A 15,684-nucleotide genomic window follows, 5' to 3' on the forward strand; every position below is an offset into this window, starting at 1 on the left:
CTCCTCCGGGACCCCAGGCAGTCAGAGAAGGGAGTAACTAACGATAGAGTCAACAATGCACTACCGGGAGCCTTTGTAATGCGTGTACGGTGTGTTTACAGCCTCAGCAGCATCCGCGCACATTTCTAGAGCAGCAAAACTGACGGACGCATAGGCGCTCTCCACACGGACTGTTGGGGCTGCGGTAGAAGAGGCGGAGGTGAAAGAAGAAGAAGAAGAAGAAGAAGAAGAAGAAGAAGAAGAAGAAGAAGAAGAAGAAGAAGAAGATGTCAGTGGCAGTGAGGAGAGGAATAAGCGCTAAGGCCGAGTCCAGAAAATGCGCAGCGCGTCTCTGGAAACTCTTTCCTCACCTTTTGCTGTGTCTGTCTCTGGTTGCATACGCAGCGCTGGGTGCGCTCATGTTCGAGCACATCGAAGGCAGGAGCGTGTTCCCTACCCCGCAGGAGTACCATCTGTTCCTGCGTCAGATTGTTAGCACCGTACAGAACCAAACCCGTAAGTTGCCACAAATATCTGTTTTGGTACCATCTAATATCGCTGTGCAACTAAACTTTTAAAACAAATATATATCGACATTTAACTATTTCTTTTTGAGTTTGCTGATTAAATCCGTGGCTAATTGGTATATTTTCTTTCCATTCTAATGCTGATAAATGAATTTGGACCTAGGCATGCGTGTATCCTTGCCACAGCGCGTTAACAACTAACTATATTTAAATATCAATATTAATTTGCACGACATTAAATATCTAAGAAATTCTCTTTATTTTCAGAAAACGCCTCCATCACACATCAGGACATAGTGCATGAAGTGGAGACTAAGATGCAGAAGTTCAAGTCCATATGGCTCCAGAGACCAGACAGATGGAACTTTTTTGGCTCCTTGTTCTTCTGCTGCACCGTGTTCACAACAGTTGGTAAGTCAACAAGATTACCATAGCCACTGCAAGTTGATGGCTCATATATATATATATATATATATATATATATATATATATATATATATATATATATATATATATATACGTATATATATATATATATATATACGGTATATATATATATATATATATATATATATATATTATCAAGTTGCATTATGGGAAATGTGGGATCTAGCTTTGACCCATGGTAGGGAGTAAAAGTCAGGATATCTCAGCCTCTGCTGTACCATACCAACACTAAAAGATTATTACCAAGTGTATCACAGGAGACCTAGAATTTCCCCTGCAATGGCTTCCAGTTCCCAGCTTCTTCTTAGTTTTGTATTGATTTCCCTTTCTCTCTCCCACTATCTTAAACTCCCTCTGCCTTTATAATGATAATGATAATTATGGTAAATGGGAACTGTCTGGCCACACACACACACACGCGCGCGCGCGTGAACACACGTGCACACACACACACACACATACACACACACACACACACACACACACACACACACACACACACACACACAGCCTCATTACACCAACATCAAATTAATCACCTTGTTTAACACACTTTTGTTTTTCCGTGCTACACCTTCTAACGGGCTTGCTATTGGTAACTACCGGAGGCTAATGCTGTTAGGTATTTGATGTACTCCCAGCTAAGTCTGTATATCCAAAGTGGATAGTTTCTCCACAGACCTCACACCAAACACTGAGTGAAATATACAACCAGATGTCATAACCCTGAGGTACAGCATTGCCAGATTATAAATGTAAAACTATCATACCAGAGGCTTAAGAGGAAAAATATCGTATGCGAGTCATAATCACAAGAATAAATAGGCGTAAATGTGTCATTTTACAAAACACTTATTTAAACAACTTTTTGACACACCTACAGATCTACCCCACATCATTTCGTTTTTTTAAAGCAACTGACAAGCAACTCTCCTGTGCAAACTTTCTTCAAATGTGCAAAAAAGGACACATAAGAAGAAATGCATAAACACTGACGTAGGATTAATTGGGAGATTAATTAAAGTGAGACAACACATAGTAATATCAACTACTAATTGCAGTACAAAATAATAAAATTATCGTACACAATGGAATATTTGGCATTATTGATCGTGCATCGTACAGAGGGCAAAATTATTGTACAAATACGATAATTATCGTACATATGGCAACGCTGATCAAGTATGACCGCACAAAGGCAGAAATAGGAGACTAGGAAAAAGCCAGGTAATGTCTTTTAATGAGACCCCTGTAGACTGTAGACAGTTCCAGAGGCTCCTGGTTCCTCTCAGGGAGCACATCACACAACACCTTATAACCTGGACCAATTGCAACACATAATAATAATAATAATAATAATAATAATAATAATAATAATAATAATAATAATAATAATAATAATAATAATAATTATTATAATAATTATAATTATAATAATACGTTTAAATTATATAGCAAGCACATACATAAAACATTGTACACACAAGTGGCAAAAAAAGGACAGTTAAAACTAGCAGAGTCATGAGATGGGGGAAGGAGTTTAGCAGGAGAAGGCAATCTTGAAGAGGTGGGTTTTAAGTAATTAAGTAGTTGATGGTTTCACAGGCTGAGGTCGAGAATCCTGGGGATGTTTAAGAAGCCAGAATCTGCAGAGGGAAGTATGCCGCTTTTCAGAAGGGCAGTATTTGGAGCGGAAGCCAGATTGGAAGGGTTCGTAGAGGTTATTGGAGTTGAGGTGGGATTCTAGATTTTGGACAGAAAGGGGAGGTTGGAGATGGGCCGGTCGTTGTTGGGAATGTCAGGGTCAAGTCCAGGTTTTTACAGTATTGGGGTGACAGTGGCAAGTTTGAGGGGGCAGGGGATGGGGCCATTGGACAAGGAGAAGTTGATTATGTTCGTGATGAGTGTGGAGAGTGAGTGTTGGTAGGTCTTGACAAGAACGGTGGGGATAGGGTTGATGTGCACCTTGTATGGAGCCTCTGACTCTATATGAATGTGTGTGAATGGGTGAATGCTGACATGTATTGTAAAGCGCTTTGAGTGATCACAAAGATTGGAAAAGCGCTATATAAAAGCAGTCTATTTACCATTTATCACTGTTGAGTGCATCTTTGTATTGTTGTTGGGGGAGTTTGTTGGCATCCAGGTGTACAGTGAGACCGGTTCTGTTTGCAAGTCTTACCAGTTGACAGCCCTTGACATTTTAGGTGTTCAAATGAGGATAACGTGGGTATAAATATTGCAGTAAATGGACTACATTTATATAACGCATTTTCAATCTTTTCGATCACTCAAAGCGCTTTACAATACATGTCATCATTCACCCATTCACACACATTTATACAGAGTCAGAGGCTACCATACAAGGTTGCACATCAGCTCATCAGTAGAGATAAACATTCACACACACTCACACACCGTTGGCCATGCCATCGGGACCAGCTCGACACTAGTCAATGGCACTGATCTAGCATCGACCGTGAACACGCATCAAAATCATCCCATATGCCCTGGGAGTGAAGGAGGTTCATGTGTTTCAGTGGAACCATTGCGGCTGGGAGACTTAAACTGCTCAACTTCTCCCTCTTTGATGTCAAAGCATAAGGCGATTTTCCCAGACTGGGCGAGATTAAGATAAGTGTGTGCGCACGCGTGTGTGTGGGTTCGGAAGCGGAGCTCCACCCTTCGCGAAGCAGAGCAGAGGAGAGAATGTGAATACGCAAAGCAACTGAAACATGCACATAAATTAGATAAATAACATAAGCGTTTAGTTTATTTAATAAAAGAGCACCTGTTCAATGTGAAAAGTAAGTTGTGAATATAAAGAGAATAAAAAACCTTCCTGCCTTGAGACTTTGGCTTGGTCTTTGGTGTGCCTTGGCTACAGAAAGTTTAGGAAACACTGCTCTAGTTTACAGTCTCTTCATGGGGGGAAAGTAACCAGAGAATGTTGCCATGCTTCAGTGAGGAAACTCTGGTGATCATGAGAATCATCACCGGTGTTCCGTGTGGAGCCTTGTTGTGTGGTCCTGTGCTCCTGGCACAATTAGGACACAAGCTCTTGTCAGTGACAGACTCACCCGGGACCTGATCACCCAGTGTATGTGGGTTGGCATCGTGGCACGCGGAGCGCATAGCTGTGTCCAAGCTTTCTACCCCTTCTCCAGCTCACATGACATGGAGAGAGTGGGCTGCTTCTCCAACATAAAAAACTCACTGAGAAGCATTGTAGCGCAGTCTGGTACCCCAGAGTGGGGAAGAAGAAAGGAAAGATGGAGAGTCAGACATCACCCTCCCTTTATTCACCTCACCAGAGTTGGGGAGACGGAAGCAACCAGGGGATGGGGTGCCTCTAATCGAGATATGGCATTCATATGAATCAACCTAAGTATCAATGTAGCAATGTGGAAGTGCCTCGCTGAGTGCTGTGTCTGTTGTGAAGGTGGCTGTATGCTGTGTGGTTACTACTTCCTAATAATGTGAGAAAATACCATTAGCATACAAAGACCATTGATAGTGCATAAATAAAATTGCATACTTTCAGTACATTAATCATGAGCTAAGTGTATTTTATTTACAAAGCTGTTATACTGTATTTACTGTCGTAAGTGAAACAAAAGTATACTTACTTAAGACTTGATAAGATAGACAATATATTACATTGAAATCCATTCATAATTATGAAATTAATACAGATTATCTGCACCTACAATTGCATTCATTCACTTAATTTTGTCAGGTTAAATTGATGCTTTACCTTGAATTTTATTTTGCTATGGAAACCCCTTGAGTTGTGTCCTTAATAAAGTCTGAATTTTATTTTATTTTATTTTATTTAAAAATTGACTACCATCAAATGAACTTCAATGCTTTGTTAAGTATATTTCACACTGGCAATAATTGCAATAATACCCGAATTTTACAAACAATTTACATTGCCAGTATACTCAAGTAGTACAGAAGGTATACTCAAGCACTACTTGAGTCCACTTATGTGTATTTATGTGGGGCAGGCATTGTATTGGATTCAAGTGAAAACAAAATGCCGTTGTTTTGCAGTGATTATTTTGTTATAGAACGATAATGGAGTCCGGTTACAGTGTAGTCCTAGCAAGTCATCACTGCTGGTATCACTGTCAGTTTGCCTGGAAGTACATATACTGATGATCCTGGTGACTTTGAAATGGTGTATAGTACTTTCTTCATGGTAGCCACCAATCCTGTCAGCTCTAAAACAAGGATGTAACAAGGGGACCAGGTGTAAATAACAAATTGAGACACAAAATAAATAACACATAACAACAATTAGCAGTTTATATGCTCTTAGTCTTACAGATGAGATACATACTGTATACATAGTAGCTGTGAGGTTGTGTATCTCAAAAGACAATCAGAAGTGTAGTCAGATAATTGTTATTGATGTGTTAATCCAGGAGTTCAATCTGTAAAACTAAACATGAATATCAGTCAGAAGACCTGTTTACACGTTACAACCATGGCACACTTTGTAAAACACCCTGAGGTCAGATGAGCAAACTACACTGAAACATCACTTGTAAGGCCTTTTGAAAGCCGTCTGTTTGACATTGAGTGATAACTGACTCTGTGCCTCAGAGTCTTCTGTGATGTGGTTTGTGATACTTGTGGTTTGGTGCTGTTCGCTGCTAATGACTGTGTGCTCAGCCCTTTGTATCGAGGTCGCCAGGCAGTAAAAGGGAAAAGTGCTTGCTTCATATTACTGTGGTTTAGTCAATGTGTGACCATGTGTATACATATTGTAACTCAGACGAAACTGACCCGCCAGAGGGTCCAATCCGGCCCACGGGATGACTTTGCAAAGTGTAAAAATGAGTTGCTTTGATCATAAAGTAAAAGCCTTTGTAGATACACTGTGATCAGTAAGTTGTAACACACGTGTAAATGATAAACTATTACTATTGTTGAGATTGGACCTTTTTTTTTTGCATAATGTTTTGTAAAAAGATTAAGTTTGAACATTTTCAGAATGTACTTGTACTTTTTTGCACTAAATGAAGGGAGTTGTAGTTATTTATAGGTTATTATGCTGTGATTTTACTGGTCTGGCCCACTTGAGATCAAATTGTGCTGTATGTGGCCCCTGAACTAAAATGAGTCTGACACCCCTGGTCTACAGGGATGTTTCCTGCACGTTTCCTGACTCTGGGCATGTGTAAATATTGAATGGAGAGCAGATTAGCACCATTGAGTTTTTCTGCAATCGAAACTGTCTGTTGTAGTCGGTTCCTGTCCTTTTTGGTGGCTGATCCAAACTAAACAGTGATTGATGTACAGACAACAGACTTAATGACTGCAGTATAGATCTTGCAGGTTGAACTTCCTGAGCTGGTGCAGAAAGTACATCCTTTGATGGGCCTTTTTCCTGATAGTGTCTATGTTGGGTGCTCACTGGAATGTCCTGGGATATTGTTGATCCCAGAAACCTGAAGGTTCCCACAGCAGACACGGGAAACACTCACAGAAGAACTTCTTGACATGATAAATGCGTGCAGAATGTGTAGATTTCTGTGGATCGCTATAAAATTGCAATTTTCAGCAGTGTGTCTTGTCTTATTCTTACTAAAACCACCATAACATATAAAAGGCAGCTCCCTCCTCTTCTGGATATCACATGAGAGCCCAAACATCTGTATCAATGTTTTGCAAATGGTTGATTAAACAAGTCAACACACTATTTTCATTGTTTTGTAAATTAGATTGTTATGACTGAGAACAACCTGTCCAAGAAAGTATTGTCCCTAAAATATTGTAGAATTGTGTTTTTGGCTGTAATAATCATAAAGAAGGAAGCAGGGGCCCAATATTAAGTATCTCTTACCTCTTAAATGTTTTGTCAACACACTGTTTTAATTGATTTCACCATTTACAATAAATGCATCAAAGAAGAGGAAATTGAACTGATAGTTAACAGACGAATACAGTTAACAGTTACCGTAATATACTCCTTAGTTGCCCCTAAAAATTGTGCAGTTTTTTTAGTTGTGCTCTGTGTGGGAAGCACAGTCCCTCAAACACACCAAATATGATATGAACAGCTGATGACCATGCGCTCCAGCATTCACTATGTCATCAAGGAGGTATCATATACCAACCAAGTGCAGCGCAGGGACCCCGCAGGGATACGACACAAGTCTGGGCCCTGTCAGCAATTTTAGATGGATAATGTATATTTAACTTGTTGAAATTATCCATCCATCCATCCATCGTCTACCGCTTATCCGGGATCGGGTCGCGGGGGCAGCAGCTCCAGTAAGGAACCCCAATCTTCCCTTCTCCGGGCCACATCCTCCAGCTCCGACTGGGGAATCCTGAGGCGTTCCCAGGCCAGTGAGGAGATATAATCTCTCCACCGAGTCCTGGGTCTTCCCCGGGGTCTCCTCCCAGCTGGACGTGCCTGGAACACCTCCCTAGGGAGGCGCCCAGGTGGCATCCTTACTAGGTGCCCGAACCACCTCAACTGGCTCCTTTCAACGTAAAGGAGCAGCGGCTCTACTCCGAGTCTCTCACGGATGGCTGAGCTTCTCACCCTATCTCTAAGGGAGACGCCAGCCACCCGTCTGAGAAAACCCATTTCGGCCGCTTGTACCCGTGATCTCGTTCTTTCGGTCATGACCCAGCCTTCATGACCATAGGTGAGGGTAGGAACGAAGATCGACCGGTATATTGAGAGCTTTGCCTTCTGGCTCAGCTCTCTTTTCGTCACAACGGTGCGGTAAAGTGACTGTAATACCGCCCCCGCTGCTCCGATTCTCCGGCCAATCTCTCGCTCCATTGTCCCCTCACTCGCGAACAAGACCCCGAGGTACTTGAACTCCTTCACTTGGGGTAATGGCTCATTCCCTACCCGGAGTAGGCAATCCACCGGTTTCCTGCTGAGAGCCATGGCCTCAGATTTGGAGGTGCTGATCCTCATACCCAACCGCTGCACACTCGGCTGCGAACCGATCCAGTGACTGTTGAAGGTCACAGACCGATGATGCCATAAGGACCACATCATCTGCAAAGAGCAGCGATGAGATCCTCAGGTCACTGAACTGCAACCCCTCTCCTCCACGACTACGTCTCGATATCCTATCCATGAAAATCACAAACAGGATTGGTGATAAAGCGCAGCCCTGGCGGAGGCCAACATTCACGGGAAACGAGTCCGACTTACTGCCGAGTATCCGGACACAACTCTCGCTTTGGGCGTACAGGGATTGGATGGCCCTCAAAAGTGACCCCCTCACCCCATACTCCCGCAGCACCTCCCACAGTATCACCCGGGGGACACGGTCATACGCCTTCTCCAGATCCACAAAACACATGTAGACCGGATGGGCGTACTCCCAGGCCCCCTCCAGGATCCTTGCAAGAGTAAAGAGTTGGTCTGTTGTTCCACGACCAGGACGGAATCCGCATTGTTCCTCTTCAATCAGAGGTTCGACTACCGGCCGAACCCTCCTTTCCAGTACCTTGGAGTAGACTTTACCAGGGAGGCTGAGAAGTGTGATACCCCTGTAGTTGGCACACACTCTCTGGTCCCCCTTTTTAAATAGGGGAACCACCACCCGGTCTGCCAACCACTAGGCACTGTCCCAGACTTCCACGCAATGTTGACGAGGCGTGTCAACCAAGACAGCCCCTCAACACCCAAAGTCTTCAGCATTTCTGGACGGATCTCATCAACCCCTGCGGCTTTGCCACTGTGGAGTTGTTTGACTACCTCAGTGACTTCCATCAGGGAAATTGACGATGATCCCCCATCAGCTTCCAGCTCTGCCTCAACCATAGAGGGCGTGTTAGTCGGATTCAGGAGTTCCTCAAAGTGCTCCTTCCAGCGGCCGATAACCTTCTCAGTTGAAGTCAGCAGGGTCCCACCCTTGCTGTACACAGCTTGGATGGTTCCTCGCTTTCCCCTCCTGAGGTGCCGGATGGTTTTCCAAAAGCACCTTGGTGCCGACCGAAAGTCCTTCTCCATAGCTTCTCCGAACTTCTCCCACACCCGCTGCTTTGCCTCCGACACGGCAGAAGCTGCCGCCCTTCTAGTCCTTCAATACCCTGCAACTGTTTCCGGAGTCCTCCCGGATAACATAACCCGGAAGGACTCCTTCAGTCGGACGGCTTCCCTGACCACCAGGGTCCACCACGGTGTTCGAGGGTTACCGCCCCTTGAGGCACCTAAGACCTTGAGACCACAGCTCATCACCGCAGCTTCAGCAATAGAGGTTTTGAACATCGCCCACTCAGGTGGCTGAAAAGCTCCGCCGGAGGTGTGAGTTAAAGATCCCCAGGACAGGGGCTTCCTCCAGACGTTCCCAGTTCACCCGCACTACCCGTTTGGGTTTACCAGGTCTGTCCAGAGTCTTCCCCCACCCCTTGATCCAACTCACCACCAGATGGTGATCAGTCGACAGCTCCGCCCCTCTCTTCACCCGAGTGTCCGAAAAATGCGGCCTCAGATCAGATGATACGATTACGAAATCGATCATTGACCTTTGGCCTAGGGTGCTCTGGTACCACGTGCACTTATGAGCATCCTTATGTTCGAACCTGGTGTTTGTTATGGCCATTCCATGACTAGCACAGAAGTCCAACAACAAACGACCGTTCAGGTTTAGATCAGGGAGGCCCTTCCTCCCAATCACGCCTCTCCAGGTGTCTCCATCGTTTCCCACATGTGCGTTGAAGTCTCCCAGCAAGACTACGGAGTCCCCTACTGGAGCCCCCTGCAGGGCTCCATTCAGGGTCTCCAAGAAGGCCGAATACTCAGAACTGCGGTTTGGGGCATAGGCACAAACAACAGTCAGAGTTTTCCCCCCCATAACCCGAAGGCGTAGGGAGGCGACCCTCTCGTCCACCAGGATAAACTCCAACGTAGCGGCGCTCAGCCGGGGGCTAGTGAGTATCCCCACCCTGGCCTGACGCCTCATACCTTGGGCAACTCCGGAGAAGAATAGAGTCCAACCCCTATCCAGGAGTACGGTTCCAGAGCCAAGACTGTGCGTGGAGTTAAGCCCCACCAGATCCAACTGGTAGCGATCCACCTCCCGCACTAGTTCCGGCTCCTTCCCCCACAGAGAGGTGACGTTCCACGTCCCCAGAGCCAGCCTCTGCTGCCCGGGTCTGGTCCGTCGAGGTCCCTAACCATCACTGCCACCCGTGTGACAGCGCACCCAACCCCAGCGGTTTTTCCCATGAGTGGTGGGCCCACAGGATGGATGGATGGGAGGCACCACGTAGCTTCTTCGGGCTGTGCCCAACCGGGCTCCGTGGCAAACCCGGCCACCAGGCGCTCGCTGTCAGGCCCTCCCTCTGGGCCTGGCTCCAGACGGGGGCCCCGGGCTTCCTCCGGGCAGGGTCTCTCCTTTCCTTTCCCTTTCTTTCATGAAGTCGTTTTTGAAATTGTTGAAATTAACTTTAATTTAATCAGAATGTGCTAGTAATGGAGAACAGCGAACAAATCATCCAGCAGGGTAGAATCTTAGCCTCTTAAAGTTTTGACATTTAAAGCCAGAGTGAAGGTACTGAATGTTTCATATGAAACCAACCATGTCATGGCCATATTCACAGGGGTCCCTTGACCTCTCGCCTCAAGTTATGTGAATGAAAATGGGTAAAAACTTAACCATGCAGGTTTTTTTGCATGTGTTATTTTTGCTTATTCTAAAATATTGTATTTCTGCATGGTGGGGTCCCTAAACAGTGTTAGAATTGGATACATTGAGTATGACTGGAAAGCTGATGTGGATTCAATAAGTCCAATTATATTTATGTGTGATGATGTTGGTCCCTTATAGCAGACATTTCATAGTATTCATTGAGACCATCTTTTGAAACTTGACCTCGCTGTTTGGAAGTGACATGTTGTAAACTAAACTAAATAAAATTGTTATTTTTAAAGTTTGGAATATTATTTATAATATAAATCTTACAGGATAAATGCACGGTGAAGACCTGAACACAACACTGCTATATTCTCAACCTTCCCCCTCCATTCTGCATTAGAAAAATATGCAATTTGTCAAAAAGAAGCCTATTAAGTATGTATAATTGTTCAAATAAAAAAAGACAATACACATAATTATATTAAAAGTTATTTAGAATAATAATATTCACAGAAATAGTCTGCTCAAAATTCATCCAAACCACTAATTTTACACAAACGTCATACAGTCATTGCCTTCTCTATTTGGGTTAATAGTTTATCAGCTGTTCTGTATTGTTATTGCTATGGTATAATATAATTATTAGAGTTATTTTAAGATGCAATGTGTAATTGCGAGCCACCTGCTCCCAAGAAATAGGTAGCAGTAATTCACACTACTGGGTCCATACAATCTACATTTACAGTCATCAGTTATTAAAAAAGTTATATTTATAAATAATGTATTATTTATATTGTGTATTGTATTGTATTATATATATATATATATATATATATATATATATATATTTTAGTTCTACTTCTAGTGTTACGTATATTTATTGTGTATTTTCTTACTCCTATGCAAGCAATATTCACATATTTATCCATCTAACAGAGCTGGTCAAAATAACACAGCTGTCTGTCCTGTAATTTTCAGGTGTAGCGGCCTATAGTTTTCTACCTGAGCAATCTGTGTGTTTACTGTGGAACTAACTGGGAGCTGTACGGTACGTGTAGACTCTGTATCAGCTAGAAACCTCAATCCAACTAGCTAAACATATACCTTTAAGATATTTAGTAGTTTGATAACATTTCCTTTGCTAATGTTTCTTTTTCACTTATTAGTGATCTATTTTTAAATTATTTTATATAATTTATAATCACGACATGATTTGAAGCGTAAGAACTTTTTGAAGACACACTTTAGTATGTCCGTTACGCTCAGATACATAATAAGTGGTGAAGGAGACCCAGCTAATGGCTAATGGCTAATGGCTTAGCAGCAACAGGAAGCCCACAACTCACTGAAGAGAGGGCACTCTCAGAAGACAATGCTTTTTACCACACCACAAGAAGCTCATTAGAGGTTGTTAGAGGTTAGAGGCACATTGTCTTCTGTGTTGTCCTGTTAGTTAGGAACTTTCATCATTCATCTCTTCACAACCAGCTTATAGATCCATTGTTGTCTGCCTTTGTATCATTGTATGAATATACATTGTTTGAAAAAGTAGCATTTCTTGATTGATTGCCAGGCATGTGTTTTAGGTTGCACAAGGTTGCTTTTCTTCATAAGTGGTTGAGTGAAATCAGTTTTAAGTGCTGCAGGAAATATACCTGACTAAAGAGAACAGTTAATAATGTCTAATACTAAAACTTAAAGTACTATACAGTTAAAAAAAAGTTTTTAAAATGTGGTAAGAAGCGGATCCAAGCAGCAGGTTGAGGACCTGACCTGCCCATAAATATTGTCTAGATTATTAGCCCCTGTTTTACACTTCTTAAGTGTCCATTTTCTCAATTGTTGTTGCAGGGTATGGGGAGATCTATCCTGTTACCTTGACTGGTAAGGTGGTGTGTGTCTTGTATGCCATGGTGGGCATCCCTCTCATGCTTCTGGTCACCCTCGATGTGGGAGACTTCCTTGCTATGCTTATGTCCAGAGCCTATGTGCGCATCCACACCTTCTGCAAAATCCTCCGCTCCCACACCTGGTCACCATGGAAGGCTCCGAAAAGGTCAGGGGTCTCGACCAACCTGGCCCTGGAGGACGGAACCTTTTTTTTTAGCCATGACATTGTGGCCCGTGAACCCCTTGACATCCGGCAGGTACTGCACAGCCAGGCGGATGTACGACACAAGTCCATTCAGCTCCAAAACAACAAAGAGATCTTTGAGAAAATTCTCGCCCGGGAGAATTTACTTAGAAAGAGCCCACTGCTCAGGACCCTCTCCTGCCCAGAGCTAGACCGGCTGCCACCACCACCCAAAGGATATCTCATTTGGGACTTCACAGGGTTGGGGGATGGAATGGAAATGTTGGATGTACCCTTTGTTCTGATTCTTTTCATCGTATTTGCCTACATTTTATTTGGCGGTTTGATTCTGCCGTTGTGGGAAAATGAATTTAAGGGCTTTGATCCTTACTACTTCTGCTTCATCACACTCACTACTATTGGTTTTGGCGATATTGTACCCAATCACCCTAAGTACTTCATGCTTACCTCACTCTTCATCATTGTCGGCATGGCCATCATGTCCATGGCTTTCAAGCTAGGCCAAACAAGAATTGTAAGCTGCTACCGTCAATGCATCAAGTTCATCAGCAGGGGAAATGTGGAGACTTTCAAAAATGAACAGAAGGAATAAGTCAACAAGAGAATCGTTGCCTCATGTCCAAGTGTTGACCAAGCTCACAGTCCTGGTTTTGACTGAGGTCCAAAACAGCAGACTAAAATAACATGTACAGTGCATTCTTTGTGCTGGCTGTTTGGTTATAAGCATGAGCAAAATAAAAAGTGTGCATGTGCCAAACACATACGTAGCCGAGTGAAGGAGGGTGATATTTAAAATGATTCCCATCAAGAAGAGCTACACATTCTGCATATCTGGCTGCAGTATCTTGCCAAGGAATAATTATGAGTAATCTAGCAATTGTACTGGTTTAAAGCATTAAAGAGAATGGACAAAATAATGCGTCAGAACTCTAGGAAAATCGAATAAAATTCCTTTTAAATTCAGTCTTGTTTATTCAATTAAACTTTACTTAATCACATGATATCAAATGAACACATAGACAAATGTTACATTTTCCAGGATGCATTACCGACAAGGATGTGTTTCCTAATTTAAACTTGGAGTATAAATACCAAAAATGGTAACACCTGCAGATGATAGTACAATCCACTACAATAAGTCTGCAATACCAATAGCAAATACCACCAATGCTAGTTTGACAACTTGGTGGGCAAAACAACATCAAATACTAGTGTTACATCTGATACTGGCACTTTAAATAGTGTATGGAGGGGAAAAAAGGTTTTGATTCCAAATAACAGCATACACTTTTCTATGGTGTTCCTCAAGGTATTGGTTTCTTTATGTGGTATTTTGGAGGGATTTCTGACCATCAAGTGGTCAAATATGTTTAAATTTGGCACCGAATCTGTGTAACAAATGGTACAAAAATTGCATAATAGCTTATGAGACATAATAGTGCATGGTAGCATTCATCATATACTTCGATCATAATGTTCTAAGCTCTGATACACTCTAAATTTGAATAGGCACTTAACCAAAACACAATGTTTATTACAGATTTAGGAATAGAAGAACTTGACACAGTGCTGAGCTGCATCTCAGTCTCAGCTTTCAGATGATGTATACCACTTCTATGTGACCAATACTGTTGACCTGCAATCTCCCACTAATGACAAAAATGTGGAACTCCAAGGATTAAGATTCTGTGTTCAGAAAAGCTTCCAAGCATGCACCAGGTTAATTGTATGTGGGCTCCCGCATTAATAGTGTATTTTACATTATAACAATGAATGCATTTAAACTGCAAGTGATGTGTATACTGTACAATGTTTCAAGATCTCCAAATAATGAAAACAAAAATTAGGCTTGATTGAAATCATGTTGTGCCTGCCTATAAATATGCTGTATACAAACTTACTCTCCAAATAAAACGTTTGGCCAAAGTGTTGTATTTGACAAGTCTGCAAGTAGTTAGTCCAAACATAAATAAATACAGATACAGTTTGGGGACAGGAGGATTGACAGATGATTCACTTTACATAATGGTCAAAGAGCTGCAGTACACAAAATACAAATTAGGTGCCTCTCCAATATTATTCATAGATTACAATTCATTTGTTTATATTGTCTTTTTTGTAGGTTTGAGCATAACTGAAATGAAACCTGTCTTACGTGTAGTTAAATCAATTAAATTAATGGTCCTAAGAAGTATTTTATTATTATTGCGGATTTTGCTGCCTTGTCTTCAATTACACAAGTATATTTGTGTATATATATATTAACAAGCATATTTTGTGGCCTCTGATCATTTACAAGACCACATTAACTGATTAACCTGATCACTGCTCAAATTGAACATTTATGACACAGACATTAAACCACTGTATGTTTTATTATAATAACCATTCACAGGGCAGGACTGGGACAAAGAATCGGCCCTGGCATTTTGACCCCGACCGGCCCATCATCTATCAATATTATTAAAAAACGTGCATTTACTTAGTTAGGCTATTATTTCGCACATTAATGGTTCATGGTTACGTTGAAAGGAGCCAGTTGAGGTGGTTCGGGCATCTAGTAAGGATCCCACCTGGGCGCCTCCCAAGGGAGGTGTTCCAGGCACGTCCAGCTGGGAGGAGACCCCGGGGAAGACCCAGGACTCGGTGGAGAGATTATATCTCCTCACTGGCCTGGGAATGCCTCAGGATCCCCCAGTCGGAGCTGGAGGATGTGGCCCGGAGAAGGGAAGATTGGGGTTCCTTACTGGAGCTGCTGCCCCCGCGACCCGATCCCGGATAAGCGGTAGACGATGGATGGATGGATGGATGGATGGATTAATGGTTCAATGTGTAAGATCTGCCATAATTTAAACTTAACACATTAAAACAATGAACAAACATTACCAACAGATCATCAGTGTGGTAAGCAGTGTTGACGTTATGTCAACACGTCTATATGTCTTATGTAATACCACTTGTTCCTCTAGAGGTGATAGTGAGTCAGTGTAGCTGCAGTCTGCCTCAGTAC

The 15,684-nt window shown here is 42.7% G+C and overlaps 1 protein-coding gene across 1 annotated transcript; it reads left to right on the plus strand.

Annotated features, from left to right (window-relative positions):
- The first annotated feature begins 266 nt into the window (after positions 1 to 266).
- Positions 267 to 13,266, plus strand: kcnk18 (potassium channel, subfamily K, member 18). The gene is made up of 3 exons (XM_029426944.1): positions 267 to 495; positions 774 to 917; positions 12,431 to 13,266. The coding sequence occupies exons 1-3, from the start codon at positions 267 to 269 to the stop codon at positions 13,264 to 13,266; spliced, it is 1,209 nt and encodes a 402-aa protein (XP_029282804.1).
- The last annotated feature ends 2,418 nt before the right edge of the window (positions 13,267 to 15,684 follow it).

Source organism: Cottoperca gobio, unplaced genomic scaffold (genome assembly GCF_900634415.1).
Source record: "Cottoperca gobio unplaced genomic scaffold, fCotGob3.1 fCotGob3_25arrow_ctg1, whole genome shotgun sequence".
NCBI classification, from domain to species: Eukaryota; Metazoa; Chordata; class Actinopteri; order Perciformes; family Bovichtidae; genus Cottoperca; species Cottoperca gobio.